The following is a 16,734-nucleotide window of genomic DNA, read 5'->3' as shown; positions in this document are numbered from 1 at the left end:
GCTTTCTTTGACCAACACTTTAGATGTGTCTGCTGACACTAGCTTCACTTTCTCAGGATCGTCTCTCCCTCACTTGGTCTTTCCCATATTTTTGGCCATTTCTTTCACCACCTGCAAACATGTTTGTTCTCTTCCCTGGACTGGGGTCTCATAAGCTTTCAGGGATTTCAGCAATTTCTATCCCACTATCAACCTCAATCTGGACAAATCCACAGGAGATCCACTTCCTTAACACTATAGCATAGATAACTGATGGTCACATAAACACCGCCCTATACCAGAAACCTACTGGCCTCTATTCTTACCTACATGCCTCTAGCTTCCATTCAGAACATATCACACAATGTGTGTGTAGCTACAGCCAAGCCCTAAAACACAACCAGATTTGCTCCAACCTCACAGACAGAGACAAACACCTACAAGATCTTTATCAGGCATCCTTAAAACTTAAATAACCACACGGGGAAGTGAGGAAACAGATTGAGAGAGTCAGACAAGTACCCAGAAATCAACTACTTCAAGACAGGCCGAACAAGGAAAATAACTGAACACCATTGGTCCTTACCCTTCAGTTCCCAGCTTAAACCCCTTCAGTGCATCATTAACAATCTACAACCTATGCTAGAAAACAATCTCTCACTTTCACAGGCCTTGAGAGACAGACCAGTTATGTTGGGCTCATAAGAACATAAGAACGCATCATACTGGGTTAGATCAATGATCCATCCATCCCAGTATCCTGTCTGCCGACAATGGTCAATATCAGATGCCCAGGGGGAGGGAATACAACAGATAATCTTTACATAATCCCTCCCCAGTCACCTTCCTCCAGAGAAACAGAGGCTAGAAACATAGCTGCACATCCTCTAATGTAATGTATGCTATCAAGTGCTAGCAATGCCTCTCTGCCATGTATATTGGCCAAACTGGACAGACTCTACAACAAAGGATAAATGTACACAAAGTAAATGTCAGAAATGGTAACACACACAAATCTGAAGGGGAACATTTTAACCTCCCTGGTCACTCAATCATGGATTTAAAAGTGGCTAGTCTTCTACAAAGGAATTTCACTAACCAATAACAGAGAAAGTCTGAAGAACTGGGATTCGTTTTCTAATTTGACAGTTACCCTGAGCTTGAATAAAGACATTAACTGATTGGCATATTACAAAGTCAATTTCTCCTGTCTCTAACGTGCGCATTTTCACATCAAAATCTATGAATATGGCACATCCAGCCCACTTAATTAGCCTCATTAACACAGGTCCTACAGTTGACAAGTACTTCTGCTGTTTATATGTGTGTCTGTGTGTACATTTATATATACACCCCAGAGGGGTAGCACCTCTGATGTACGGGCATGTCGTGTCCTTTTAGGGCAGCTCGTCCACCTTTGGTCCCCACTTGTCACTCAACTCTCACCTGTGGCTCCTAGTAGCTGTAGCATGTGCAGCGGCCACACCCCGGGCAACAGCTTCGACAGGCTGGCTAAACCAGGTTGAGAGTAGCCGTCGGGTCATCGACCTTTGGTGAGATAGGGACTTGTCTATCCCGAGCATGTGAAGACAGACTCCGGCGGATTGAGCGGATGAGACCTACTAGACTAGGACCAACGGTCATGAAGGTGGTTTCTGCAAGTGATGTGGTACGCTAAGAGCACGGCAAGACATGAAAGATGCCCTGGTCAACCACTGCACCCAGCCCATCTCCAACCGTCTTGACATTAGTCCTGCCATTGGAGCAAGATGGAATCTGGGAAGAGAGAGTGAGGCTGACTATGCGCACCTCTCCCTCACTTTAATCCAATTCACGCGCAAGTCTTGACATCTCGACATCCCCTAATTCCCGTAAACCTTAAAGTCCTGTGGCGACGGGCGAGCGTCGAAGCAGCAGGTGTGGATACACTGGGAGCTGTAGCCGCGGACCTGCACACAGGCGGCTCAGATCTAATAGTCGTCTTCTTGCTGGCTGAAGCAACAGCTGGATTCTGCGTCTACCTGAGTGACTGAGCAGCCCTCTTTAGGATTGCACTGCTCACCTCCTTAGTAAGAGGAAGGGGCTAGAAAAGGTGCCCTAAACATTGTTTGCTTCATAGAACCCTGGCTAGCTTACCGTGGCTGGAGGGGATCCCATCTCATGCGGTCGAACAATAAAATTTCAAATAAAATGCAAGGTGACACCACTCACTATTGGCACATGGAACGTACGCACGCTTCAAGACAACCCTTCAGCAGATCGACCAGAAAGAAGAACAGCCCTGGTCGCCAGAGACGTCACAAGATTTAACATCGATATTGCGGCACTGTGTGAAACTCGTCTAGCAAATGAAGGTCAGCTCATGGAAACAGGAGGTGGTTACACATTCTTCTGGCGTGGACGCAGCAGTGACGAACGTCGTGAATCTGGAGTTGGCTTTGCGGTTAAGAATCATCTTGTCTGCAAACTTGCCAGTCTTCCCAAGGGCGTGAATGACTGACTCATGACACTGCATCTTCCACTATTGAGAGGAAAGCAAGCCACACTGATCAGCGCTTATGCGCCCACAATGACGAATCCGGATGAAGTAAAGGACAAGTTTTATGAAGATCTCGATGCCCTACTCTCATCCGTGAAGCGCACTGACAGGCTGATTCTACTTGGCGATTTCAATGCGAGAGTAGGATCTGATCACACTGCCTGGGATGGCGTCATTGGAAAAAATGGAATCGGTAAATGTAACAGCAATGGCCTACTATTACTGAAGACATGTGCGGCTCATGATTTGATCATCACCAATACCATCTTCCGCCTGCCCACTCGCAAAAAGACGTCCTGGATGCACCCGCGCTCTCAGCACTGGCATCTCATTGATTATGTCATTGTGCGGAGGAAAGACAGACAGGATGTAAGGGTGACCAAAGCCATGCCGAGTGCTGACTGTTGGACTGACCACAGACTTATCATCTCCAAATTAAGCTTTCACATCAAGCCAAAGAGACGTCCGCAGGGAAACAAAGCTGTGATGAAAAAGATCAAGGTCAGTAGACTGAGGAACCCCAACACAGCAGCTTTACTAGCAGAAGATCTTGGCAACCAAGTTTTAGAGCTGCAATTAGAGGAAAATGCTGAGAAGGACTGGGAACGCTTCCGGGATTGTGCACTCAAAGGTTCTTGGACCCTCACACAGGAAACAGCAGGACTGGTTTGATGAAAACAATGAAGAGATCAAGGCCATACTTGCTGAAAAGCATCGCCTTCACCGTGCTCATCAGAATGACCCATCGTCAACAGCTAAGAAAAATGCCTTTAACAACATTCGCAGGGTTGTACAGAGCAAGCTTCGCAAGATGCAGGACTCCTGGTTGAGTGCCAAAACAGATGAAATCCAGAAGTTTTCTGATAGAAACGATGCCAAACGGTTCTACGAAGCCCTTAGATCCTTGTATGGACCTCAGCCCTCAGGGAGTTCCCCTCTACTGAACTCAGATGGTGCAACTCTCATTACTGAGAAGGCTCTGATTTTACAGCATTGGGCTGAGCACTTCCAATCCGTACTGAACCGCCCATCTTCCATCAATAACGAGGCGATTGATAGAATGCCCCAGGCGGATATCAACCACAGCCTGGATGTCTCACCATCAGAGACTGAAACCTTACAGGCCATCAGCCAGCTGTCCAGTGGCAAGGCCCCAGAATCTGATGCAATCCCAGCGGAAGTCTATAAGGGTGGTGGTGCAGTGCTTGTCGACAAACTCACTCAGTTGTTCCAGTCCTTCTGGAATCAAGGATCTATTCCTCAGGAACTGAAAGACGCGTCCATCGTACACCTCTACAAGAGGAAAGGAAATCGACAAGTTTGCGATAATCATAGAGGAATATCACTGCTTTCCATCGCAGGTAAGATCCTTGCACGAGTGTTGCTGAATCGTCTGATTGACCACCTGGAACAGGTTTTATTACCCGAGACAAAGTGCGGTTTCCGCAAAGAGCGTGGCACGGTAGATATGATCTTCGCAGCCCAACAGCTCCAAGAGAAGTGTCAAGAGCAGAATCGTGAACTGTACACCATCTTCGTGGATCTCACCAAGGCTTTTGACACTGTCAGTCGCGAAGGTCTGTGGCGCATCATGTCGAAGTTTGGATGCCCTGACAGATTCATCTTGATGGTACGTCAGTTCCATGACAGCATGACGGCTCATGTTCTGGATGATGGAGAAGCTTCAGAGGCCTTTCCCGTCACAAACGGCGTCAAGCAAGGGTGTGTGCTGGCACCGACCATGTTCAGCATAATGTTTTCAGCCATGCTGTCAGACGCCTTTCAGAACAGTTCCTTGGGAATCAGACTGAGATACAGGACCGATGGGAAACTGTTTAACCTGCAAAGACTCCAGGCTGTCACCAAGATAAAGGAGACTGTGCTACGAGATCTCCTTTTTGCTGATGACTGCGCCCTGAATGCTGGATCAGAGCAGGAAATGCAAGCCAGCATGGACAAATTCGCAGCAGCATGCGACAACTTCGGCCTTCTCATCAACACAAAGAAAACCAAGTGATGCACCAGCCAGCTCCGAAAGCTCAACATCAAGTGCCCACCATCACAGTGAAGGGACAAAAGCTGCAAGCAGTGGACCAATTTACATATCTTGGCAGCACCCTCTCCCGCTCAGTGACAATTGACATCGAGGTCAACTGCAGAGTCGCCAAGGCAAGCTCTGCATTCGGCAGACTGCTGACCAAAGTGTGGGACCGCCGTGGAATAAGCCTTGCTACAAAGCTTGAAGTCTATCGAGCAGTAGCGTTAACTACCCTGATGTATGCCAGTGAGACTCGGACTGTATACAGGAGGCATGCTAGGCAACTGAACCACTTCCACATGATTTGCCTCCGCAGACTTCTGAGGATCCGGTGGCAGGATAAGGTGCCAGACACAGAAGTCCTTTCTAGAGCAGGTCTGCCGTCAGTTTATACCCTGCTGATGAAAGCTCAGACACGCTGGGCAGGCCATGTTGCAAGGATGCCAGATCATCGCATCCCTAAACAGCTCTTCTATGGTGAGCTGTTTCAAGGGAAGCGATCACACGTGGGACAAAAGAAGCGATACAAAGATACTCTTAAAGCCTCTCTCAAGTCCCTGGATATTGACACCAGCTCCTGGGAGACCCTGGCACAAGACCGATCAACATGGCACACGCTGATCTACCAAGGCTGTCAAACATCTGAAGCCAGAAGGACAACCATAGCACAAGAGAAGCGAGCACTCCGTAAAGCCAGAGTTGCAAAAGCTGCAACAGTGGTGCCCACACATGACTGCCCGACATGTGGCAGAACATTTTGTGCCCGTATCGGCCTTATCAGCCATTTGCGGACACACCGTGGACAGTCCACAACCCGTTAGATGTCAAGGTCCTCTTCGAATACGATGGTCAAACAACAACAACATTTATATATATATACACTTATTTTCTGTTATTTCCACTTCAATTCATCTGATGAAATGGGTTTTACCCACAAAAGCTCATGCTTCTATATATTTTGTTATTTTTTATATATTTTGTTCTATGTATTAAGGTGCCACCGAACTACTCATCGTTTGTTATTTAGTTCATGACAAAGAAAACACATCTAGTTCTGTGGGCTGTAGGGGTACCTGGTGCCCGACCAAGAGACCAGGCTATCAGTTGTTCTCTAGCACCTTTGACGTTGGCTTCTCTCTATCTTTGACACCTCCCATGAGTGAACCCTACTGTTCCTCTTACTGTGCCTTTCTCCACTAGAGTCATTTTCAGGGACATGGTCCTGCCTCATGTCCTGAAACTCCTGATGCACATAACCTCCCTTGGGAGAGAGACTGGAGGCTGGATTTTGTCTTTAGTAAGAGGGTTTTTTAATCTCATGACTGTTTTCTTATTTTTATTGCATGGGTCTCAGTCCTGCTTTCTTGTCTAGCATGGCTTTGCCAATAACTAGGATGTCTGGATTTATACTAGTACCCATGCTGCCTTCCTGCATCCAAGTTTTTCTCAGGGAAATACCATTTCATGTGGCCTATTTCACCACAATGGACACAAATTGTCCCTGGGGTGACCTTCCAGGCCCTAAACTGAGTCCCAACAATTGTCTGTTCTATGTTCTCTATAGCCTGAGCTTCAGCTGTTTGTGACCAGTTGTCTTGGTCAGCCTGGCCTTCTGTGGTCTTGGTGGAGCTCAGGGCAACTGGTCTGGCCTGACAGCCATCACTTGTATCAGAGTAAATCCTTCTTACTCTTTCCTTTGTGGTGTCTGGGTAGATGCTGTCATGGGTGCCGAGCTCCCTGCCAACCCTGAGACTAGTGATCCTGAAGTTGCTGTTGTTGAAGCGCCTCTCTGGACAGCTTGCTGGGGTTCAGCAGAGTCTGAAACCTGCTGCTGCTGGAATAGTCCTCTTATAAGCTCCTTCACAGTCCCTTATTTGCAGGGGCTGGTCCAAATCCCCAGGTTTGGTACCAGTGTAACAGGGTGTGCTGACCTCACATGACCACTCCCTGGCCAAATGTGTGTACCTGCACTCTTTTGCTCTGTTTGTGGTGCTCTGTGGTGACTTAGCCCTCACACCATGTTACATGCAATTTTTATTTGAAATAACAAGGCAAACCTCTTCCAGAGCACAAGTCCAAAAGAGGCCTCTCTCAGTGCCCTCAGTAGCATCTCTCTCTCTTTGTCTCTGCTCTGGAATAGTGCAGTGCCCCAGGATTCCTTCCCCGGAAGCAATGTTTCTTTGCCCTGGGCCTTTCTGGCCCCAGCCCTTCAGCTGGTGACTATAGTTCAGTTCCTCACTCTGGGGTGCCTCACTGTCTGAGACATTCCCCCTCCTACCCTAGACCCTATAGATAGCAGATTTCTGCAACTTCTCTTTAAATAACTGAATTGCTACTCTAATTCCCTGGGTCATTTCCACATGGCCCTACCACCTTGGTGGAGTCCCAGAAATCAATCTAGAGCACCATCCACTCTTCTCCAGATCCAGCAAAGAACTTGCTCTGAACTTACTCTGGCTCAGCAGTTAAGTTCCCTGTAAGCTGCATGGCTGAACTGCTACACAGCTGTTTTCTGAGTTCCACTCAGACGTTCAAAGCTCCCACACAGGCAGGGAGCTCAGCAGACTGGTAGGGGGAGGGGCATCTCCTAACCAGCAGCTAAACAGAGCTAGCAACATGCTTGAACTGAGAAGCTCCCAGAGCAGGTAAAGAAGGGAGATAAGGAGAGGATGAATGGCTAGGAAGAGAAGGAGTGAGTGAGTAAGTAATTAGCTGAGAGGGAGTCAGAGGGAAGGAGAGTTTGGAGAGTCCCATCTGCAGGAGGAGAGAGAGGCAGAAACTCAGCAATCTCTTCAAGCCTCCTGGGAAGGGGGAGATAAGGGGTTGACTGTATGAGGTAAGTGGGGGGAAAGAGGATGGGTGGGGGCTGGCATTGGGGTGAGGTGGGGGTGGGGTGGATAATTTGTGCTGTGTCCTGTCCTGACCTTCAGATAGACCGCTAGTCCCTGGTAGTTTGAGAAGCAAGATTTTATCCCAGCCCATACCTGGGATTGGGGGAGCAGATTGCACTGGGATAGGTAGGGGAAAAGAGGCTGGGTACTGGTATCTGTGCAGTCAGGTGAATGCAGGAGGCAGTTTTTTTTCAATGTCCTGATTCACTTGCTGCAGTCTTCGTTGTCTGGTTGGTTGGAGGAAGGGGAGGAAAACAGGCTGCATGGAGGGGTGGTATTCTAGGAGGACATTTGCATGATTATATTTCAAACAAAATTTACATAGGTGTTAATGGCTTACGGTAAGAAAGAAAAAGACTCTTAAGAATTTGTTTGGGGTGGTGCAGATCTCTAAGACTCTGATCTTAATGATTTTTTTAAAATTCTGTATTTCTAATTAATACATGGTATGTTATATTACATTAAGGCTAGACCTTTGCTATGTGGCTCTTATGAGTCAGAAGTAGCAAGTAGTAGATGTGATGCTAGTTGTTTTATAGGATAAAATCTTATTTGCAAGCTCTTTGAAACATGCATCTGGCTACAAACCCTGAAGCCATGTGTTACTTTTTTCTGGGGCTTCTTCTCTGGCTATGTTTAGACTGCCCCGTCTTGCATAAAAAATATGCAAATGAGGCAAAGCACAGAATATCGCCGTGCCTTATTTGCATAATTAATTAGGCTCCAGTTTCGCACAAAACCCCTCTCTTGTACAAAAATGGAGCCTCATTAATTATGCAAATGAGGCGCAGCGATATTCCATGCTTTGCCTCATTTGCATATTTTTTTGTGCAAGAGGGGGCAGTCTAGACATAGCCCTAGAGTTTTGTTAGTTTCTAAGGTGCTGCAGGACCGTTAGCTGTTTTTTAAGTTTTTTCAGTTACAGACTAACATGGTTACTCCTCTGAGTCTTTGAGTTGGTGACACGCACAAGATGAACGTTTCAAACCAGGAGGACTTTTATCTGTTTTTATGCATGAATCCTAAACATTCCCCAGAGAAACTGTATAAGACTTAATGAATGCCTTTTATTCTTCTTTCCAGTGTCAATAAATATTGTATTACTCCTGCTCTCCTTGCAAATACTACTTCTAGTTGACTCATAGGTTTGTTTAGTATCTTAAAGATGAGCTATGAGTAGATAATATGCATTTTTGGTGTGTTTACTAGCTTGAGTTGTTAGAAAGGATGATGATACAGGTACTTCAAAGGTAGTGTTTTTTTTTATTTGATTTCATATTAAATGTCATAAGCATTGTTCCTTGTTAACTATCCCTTGTTTTAATATATTTTCTTCCACATATATGGACTGCTTTACAATGTTTTTTGTTTGTATTAGTGGTGCACATCCACACACTATCTCAATATTAGTGTTGCACATAAGAAATTTCAACCTGCCCAAAAGAAAATTCAGCCCACCCAAGGACAGAAAATGTTAGAGGGAACACTGCCCAGCAGCTCTCCTAATACAAACTTGCTGGACCCTGATTGGATGATTCCTAAATAGCTACTTTGGGCAGCTCAGAGGAGTTCTCTACTGGCTTTTTTCAGGGGCATGACCACCAGGCCTCCAGCAGAGGGCCTCAAGACCTAATTCAGTCCATCACAAGGGGGTGCATGTGGAGGACTTGATTCCATGGTTATGCCCAACTTCAAATCCTCTAAAAGGGCTAGATGAAGTCATTTCCCAGGTTTTCTGAGAATCAGTATGGATTTAAAGAGGGTATTCAATAGCGAAATGGCTTTGTAGGCAAAGTCTGCTGTGCTATTGATACTCCTTTTCCTGACCAATGAGGTGCCTTTGCATCACTTTAAGCTGCATAGGCCCCAGACCTGGAACAACCTCTAGGGGTGTCCAGAATGCAGCAGACTGTCCTCCTTTTGTCATTATTCAGAAAAAATGACTGGCAGTCCAGATATAACAATATATGGCTGAGTCTAGACTGGCAAGTTTTTCCACAAAATCATCTGCTTTTGCGGAAAAACTTGCCAGCTGTCTACACTGGCCGCTTGAATTTCCGGAAAAGCATTGACAATCTCATGTAAGATCATCAGTGCTTTTCTGGAAATACTATGCTGCTCCCGTTTGGGCAAAAGTCTTTTTCCGAAAGAGTTTTGCGCAAAAGGGCCAGTGTAGACAGCACAGTAGTGTTTTCCGCAAAAAAGCCCCGATCGTGAAAATGTTGATTGGGGCTTTTTTACAGAAAACCGCGTCTAGATTGGCCACGGACCCTTTTCCACAAAAAGTGCTTTTGAGGAAAAGCATCCTGCCAATCTAGACGTGCTTTTCCGAAAATGCTTTTAATGGAAAAGTTTTCCGTTAAAAGCATTTTCAGAAAATCATGCCAGTGTAGACGTAGCCTATTAGTTTAGAATGGGGCAGAAATGATAGATCTGGGCCTGATTCCAATCCATGTCTGCAACCAAATGCCAAAAGTAAGCAGCCTGTGTCAAAATGGAGCTGTGGCCAACAGCAGTTTTAGTGGCTTCAGGAGTACAAATGTAATGCAAATATTTGAATGTCAATGAAAAGGTGAAGTTGAACTCACTGAAATTGGTAAAGATTGGGCTAACCTAATCCAGAAGAAGCAAGGGCCAGACTAGGGCTTCTTCAGACCATAAACAGATGGCAAGCCAACCTTGAAATGGTCCTCAAGACACATCATGGAATGTGTTAACCAGTGCTGCCTTTTGTTCTTAACAAAATCACAACTTACCTGGCAGTTCCCTTCAAATTTTTCCAGAGGGGTTCAGAATGTGTTTCAGAGAGAACATAGCCAACTGCAGGGAGTTGTGATCCTACAAAGACATTCTTTAGTTGCTGCTTAGGCAAGTTGACCCTGAAGGTTCTGGACCAAATTCATCATCTCAGCAATGGATATCCAAGGGAGCTTCTGTCTCAGGCACTGGAATCACCACATAAGGAGGAAGCAAAATACAGGACTATGTAGCACTTTAAAGACTAACAAGATGGTTTATTAGATGATGAGCTTTCGTGGGCCAGACCCACTTCCTCAGATCAAGTAGCAGAAGAAAATAGTCACAACCATATATACCAAAGGATACAATTTTAAAAAATGAACACATATGAAAAGGACAAATCAAATTTCAGAACAGAAGGGGGATGGGGGGGGGGGAAGGTGAATGTCTGTGGGCTAACGATATTAGAGGTGATAACTGGGGAAGCTATCTTTGTAATGGGTAAGATAACTAGATCCTTTGTTTAAACTCAGATGTAGAGTGTTGAATTTTAGCATGAATGACAGTTCAGAGGATTCCCTTTCAAGTGCAGATTTGAAAGGTCTTTGTAGTAGGATGCAGGTAGTTAAGTCGTTGAGACAGTGTCCTTTCTGGTTGAAATGGCAAGAAACTGTTTTTTCTTTGTGATCCTGTCTGATATCTGTTTTGTGGGCATTGATCCTTTGGCGAAGTGTCTGAGACGATTGTCCAATGTACATAGCAGACGGACACTTTCGGCACATGATAGCATAAATTATATTTCAAGTGACTTTTAAATGAATTTTAAAACAAGCAATTGCCTAATGCTTTTACAGGAGGGGAAAACTGAACCAAACTGCACTTAACTGATTACAAACTTTATGATTATAATTTGATTATATTAAATTACTATCTCTAATTTGCTTAAGGCAGCGCAGCATGCAAGCAAAAAATACAAAAACAAAGCCAATATAATGATAATAAAAACTCCGTCCACAGCCAGCTTCTCTATGGTTATTTTAGGGCAGCTGGTGGAGTTAGTCATTAATCTCCCTCTACAACTTAACAACTCCTGGGTTTCTATTTCTAACACTCATACTTGGCCTAAATATAACACCACTACACAACACAAGATTATACAATTTACAGAGAGTGGTTAATAGAACTCAGTTACACTGTACAAAATTACACAGTGAAATTAACATGATTCAACTATTAACTAAACCAATAACTAATATATTTAAGCAATACTTACAAATCCAGCAAAGATAACAGTGTAAAGACACACTAGAACGCAGAGCATGCTCAGAACTCGCGCAGCCCTATCTTTGACTCGAAGGGTGGGGAGGCAGCCTCAGGGTGATCAATCCTGCAGCCGGGCAAAAAGACATGTGCCCTCAATACACGGAACCTTGCTGAACAAAGGGGTCAAGGGTCTTTTATAGCATAACCTGATATCCGGTACCTTATTAGGGTCTGTTTCCTGGCCAGGCCTGATAGGCTTGTAATGAGGTAATGTGCAATAGTGCCCTATAAGATTTTTCATGATGCCCTCCTGATGGCCCTGTGGACAGTACCGGGTGCGGGCATGGTCAGTGTGCATGGCAGTTGCGTCTTATCTACCTATGCCTACCTCCCTACCTTCAAGGACTGGTCAAGAGAGTCTTATTTATCTCTTGCAGCTGTGCTCTATCTTTTCATGCTCACCTCCCTGTTCTTAGATGCCTACAAGGTTAAATTCCATTCACTGAAAGTTGCATTGTGCGCTTACAAGTTATGCTTTCTTAGAGTGTGTCAGAGGCCTACATTTTCTGTGAGGGGCCTTTGTGTGGCAGAATGGGCAATGTGTGCATGAGGCCGTGGTCAAAAGGACCGGCTCTGCGACAATAACATGTCTATTTTATGTATGAAAATGTAGGAGTTGGAACTATAGAATATACTATTGCCTTTTAAGAACTACACTGACAGTAAAAACAAGGAGAAATCCCGTGGCACTTCTACAAGGACTCCTTGTTTTTGCAGGTACAGGCTAACATGGCTACCCCTATGAGATTTTACACTGACAGTACAAGTATTTTTGTATAATCATAGAAAATAAATACTATAAATGTAGTTTCTTTAATAGCAGTATTCCAATTCAGAAATTGCAAATATGTCTTTTTCTATCCATTTGACACATTTTATTTTTACTAGGTTTAATACCAAATAAAATATTTATTGACATTCTTCTTGACTTGATTACTTTGAACCTTGGAACAAATAGCCTTCCTGATGTATGGATGCGCCTCACACTTTCAGATGTAAGTTTTACTTGCTGTTTTCATTTATGTAGATCTCCTCCCTCAAAAACTTTGCCAGTTTGTCTGGTGAATATGCAGTTCTGGATTACATATAGTAAATATGGCCTTATCCTTACCATTATCTCCAGAGGGAGAACTTAGAAACAGCAACATCAAGTCACTTGCCTAGGATTGAGATAGAATCAATGGCAGAGCTGCAGAAACTAGCTCTCCTGAGTCAACTCAGAGCTTATCCACAAGACCATATTGGTTGATGTAAAACCAAGATATGGGAATATTCAAGAATAGGCAAAGGTTGGTCCTTCATAGTGTTAAATATATTTTTCCATGATTCTTGAAATTACTGAAGTCAAAAATCATATTCCAATCTATCTAAATGTTTTAACATTAAATTTCCCAAATGATTAGGTTTTATTAACAGCACATGCATCCAAAACTAAAAGACAAGGAAGATGATCAGATTTAGACAATTTGGATTCTTCTAGGGAAAGACTCTGAAGATGAAATGCATTTACAATGAAAGAGGATTAACATAAGACTTTAATGGATTGATGCACTATAGAAAACTTTGTGTGGGCTCTTTGTACATGGGTGAATTTCATTGAGTACCTGATCAACCCTAAAAAGTTTTAAATAAAAGGAGCTCCTATTGACATAAATTGGAATTACAGATGCGCAATACCTCTTGCATTGAGGCCATAAATCTCTAATCTTTGCATCATAAATAAATTAAATAGAATGAATGTACATCAGATGTTCCATTTGTCTCTAGTGCAGAAATATATGCAGGCTGAATGGAGGGTTACTTACATCACTAATATAGAATGTGTATCTCTTTATGTATCCCATAGTATATTTTTAAATATCTTTTGTCCTCAGAGGTATTAGATCTGCAAAACCATGCTTTGTTTGGTTACTTCCCTTTTGTAAGGGAAATAAAAATTTCTATTACATACACTTAATTTTTTCAACTTTCCTATAAGTGTAATCTACGCAAAATGACTTTGTCCAGTCAACAACAGCCTCATCTGCTAGTAGGTAATAATTGACTGATCTGTGGGTATAACCAGAACCAAGGATCCATCTACCCATCTATTCTTTCATGCTCACCATTTTAGAGGGAAGTGCCAAGTGCATAGTTTTCCTCTTGCTGTAGGACATGGTTTGTCTGGAAATGGGTGACGGGAAAGGATCACATGAGGATTACCTATTGTGTTCCCTCCCTTTGGGCATCTGGTATTGGCCACTGTCAGGAGACAGGATACTGGGCTAGATGGACCATTGGTCTGACTCAGTATGGCCGTTCTTATGTTCTAAGGTCTGCATAAAATGACTATGCAGGATCTGAGGGGTTGTCTTACTCACCTGTGCAGCCACATTAAGACACATTAAAGCACAATCTGATGCTAATCATCTAAAAGTCAGCATAACAAAAGTCCTTCTGTATAATTGTATGGAATTGTATTTTAATCATGTAAGAAATGTATATTCACACAAATATATTTCAAACTATTTATAATTTTATTTTTATAGTTACAAAATCTGGCAACTACATTAACAGTGAGCTCAGAACTTATTGATTGGCGCAGATTCTTGTTAACAGCAGCTCAGCCATGGCCAGTTCCCTCTGTGATGCAGCTTCTTAAAACCCTGCATAGTTTTAAGGCTGTTGATGAAGCTGGATCAGGCTTTGTTACACAGGAGTATTATAATCAGGTTAGAATTGTTTCTGCTTTTGGATAATATTATCAAAAGATGTATTATTAATTTTGTCCATTTAGTTTGTTCATAACAAGAATAAGCTTAATTAGATGGATTCTGTACATTCATTTATGTTTTTCCTCAGGAAATAGTTTCTAATGAAAATCCTCTCTCTGTTCCAGAGAATCAGATATTGACAACTGTTATTTGATTCTTGTTATTTCTTCTCTTAATTTATGCAGATATTTTGTTTGTTTTTGAAAATTTTACTTGGGCTGTAAGATATCTGTAATTTTATCATACTTAGTTAAATAAAAAAAATTGCAAATGAAGATGAATTTTTCATCCTGAAGCTAGTGGGAAGTTGCAGGATTCTTTGGTTCAAATACATAAGAAAACTTTAATATGTGTCTTTGTTTTGCATAGTTCCCCAAGAATTTGGGGGAGGGAGGTTTAGAATTTTAGAGAAGACAACAGCTGTTTTTGACAGGCCGCTATAATGCTCTTCTTGCAAAAATAAAAGTTGACAATATAATTTTAGAAGCCTTTCAGAATTTCTTTCTCCAAAGTATAACTTATCCAACTAGTTACGAGTAGCAAGTGTCCCAAGACATTTGAAAAGAAACCAATCCTGCCAGCTCTGGAAAAACCACAAAAAGGTGTAGCTATAGACGTTGCACCCACCTACACATTATTGTGGTATTTTTCACTGCAGTGCTAGAGATTAAAATATACCAACAGCTCCAAAGTCAACAGAATGTTAATGCAGCATTTTTAACACAGGATGCTAGTTTGCACATCCTTTTAACTCAGCATCTGATATGAATGCTGTGTAGTCTGAATATTCTAGCAATTGCCCTGCAGCCATGTCAGTGTGTTTAAACCGGCAAAACAAAACTAAGTTTACTGCAGTAAGAAGGTATTCTTTCCTCTCCCTTCCACCAAGACTTTCTTGCATTGTAAGTGGTGAGTGAGGAAGAATGATCTTTGAAGGGTTTTTTTTTAATCCCTTGAGAAATATAGCTCCATTAATTAATGTTAGCCCTATAAAATGTCCTGGTATGAAATAAAGTGGTGATAGTCCAGACCTAGATTCCACCTGTCTTAATTTTCTGTTGCAGAGAACATAGCATGGACAACTAGCTATACATCAGTAAATTCTATGGCTGTATATAGGCATGAAAGGATTAGAGCCCAAAATCATCTGGCATTGATCACCTGAGGAAATCTAATGGCCACCTGTGTAAACATACCCTCAGTTACTTCAGACCCTCAGAATCATCAAAAGTTAGAAGCAAGTTCCTAGGTCACTTCTGAAAATAGGACTTAGACTTCAGTACTTAGATGTTTTTGAAATTTTACCTGAAGTCTATTTAACTCTGCAGAATGCCTCCAAAAACCTTCAGTATCCTGAAAATCATACCAGAGACCCAGTAATTTTAACTAACAGTAATGTATACTGAATTTTTTGTAATTTTACAGCATAAATACACATTCACATAGGGGAAATATGAAACCAGGCTTTTTCATACTTATGAAAACCAACAAAGAACTCTCCTGACAAAGTCAACATTTCTGCTCTGTTACACCTTGAAAATGCATTGAAATCAAAGGAATTGTACGGAAAAACTTAGGGTTTGCTTCACTACTTTTAAAGCGACCCTATGATAAACGCCATCTTTCTTTTATCATTTACATATCTTTAGTCACTTTTACATGTTTAACTTTTTGATGTAGAATTACTGACTCATCAGCTGTAGAGCAGAATTAAATATAGGGTTAATGAGTCACTTGTTACAGTCCGGAAAGTAAGAAAAGAGCAATAGCACTGAGTTGGTAAAAGAGCTGTTCAGCCATTTAAAGATGTGTTATCTGTAAAGAAAAGCCACTGAACTTTTAAAGGAGGATCTGAAAAACTAATGTGAAAATATCTAAATTATCTGCTAAATTCTCGCTACTAACTTTTCTATAGAAAGCGACCAGTACAGAAACTTGGCACTTAGCTGTTTTTGAAAAAAACAACTTAATACTGTGTATTAAATCTACTTCTTGCAACAATATTTGTATTAAAATGCAGAGTGCTGTATATTGTGAATGATAGAAAACGTAATGATTCACCTAAAGGGGGAGAAAAGGATATGAAGAAATTTCAATTAAAAAAGTCAGTCCCAAGAGGATTTTTAACTGTCTTGGCAACATTTCTAAAAATTTAAAGATATTATTTAGAGGGTTTGAAAATACCCATATTGTTCATTAATCCAATGAGAAAAATATTGCAAATGTTGTTTGAACTGAAAATAAGATATATAAAAATTTAAACAAGGTTCATTCTCTATTTCATACTCATAATGTCATGAAAATCAAATTCATTTATTCTGTATGTTGCTTTTCCCATGAAGCAAACAATGAAAAAATAAACCTCAGTGAGTATAAAAACAAGAATATTTGTACATAAGCACATTCATTTTACATAAATGGGATACTGACCAAATGAATTTTAAAATGTTATTGATGAGAATTTTGCCTAAA

At 42.2% G+C, this 16,734-nt stretch overlaps 1 protein-coding gene across 2 annotated transcripts in view; it reads left to right on the top strand.

The window, feature by feature from the left end:
* Positions 1 to 16,734, top strand: part of SPEF2 (sperm flagellar 2) — a 204,229-nt gene that overhangs the window by 151,008 nt on the left and 36,487 nt on the right. For both annotated transcript variants that reach the window (XM_014570185.3, XM_075932549.1), the window contains exons 31-32: positions 12,398 to 12,504; positions 14,038 to 14,220. In XM_014570185.3, coding sequence (XP_014425671.1) covers positions 12,398 to 12,504; positions 14,038 to 14,220 — 290 coding nt within the window. The remainder of the gene's footprint in view (positions 1 to 12,397; positions 12,505 to 14,037; positions 14,221 to 16,734) is intronic.

The sequence above is a fragment of the Pelodiscus sinensis genome, chromosome 6 (assembly GCF_049634645.1).
Source record: "Pelodiscus sinensis isolate JC-2024 chromosome 6, ASM4963464v1, whole genome shotgun sequence".
NCBI classification, from domain to species: domain Eukaryota; kingdom Metazoa; phylum Chordata; order Testudines; family Trionychidae; genus Pelodiscus; species Pelodiscus sinensis.
Note: the sequence above shows the minus strand (reverse complement) of the source record. Positions and strands in the feature narration are given on the sequence as shown.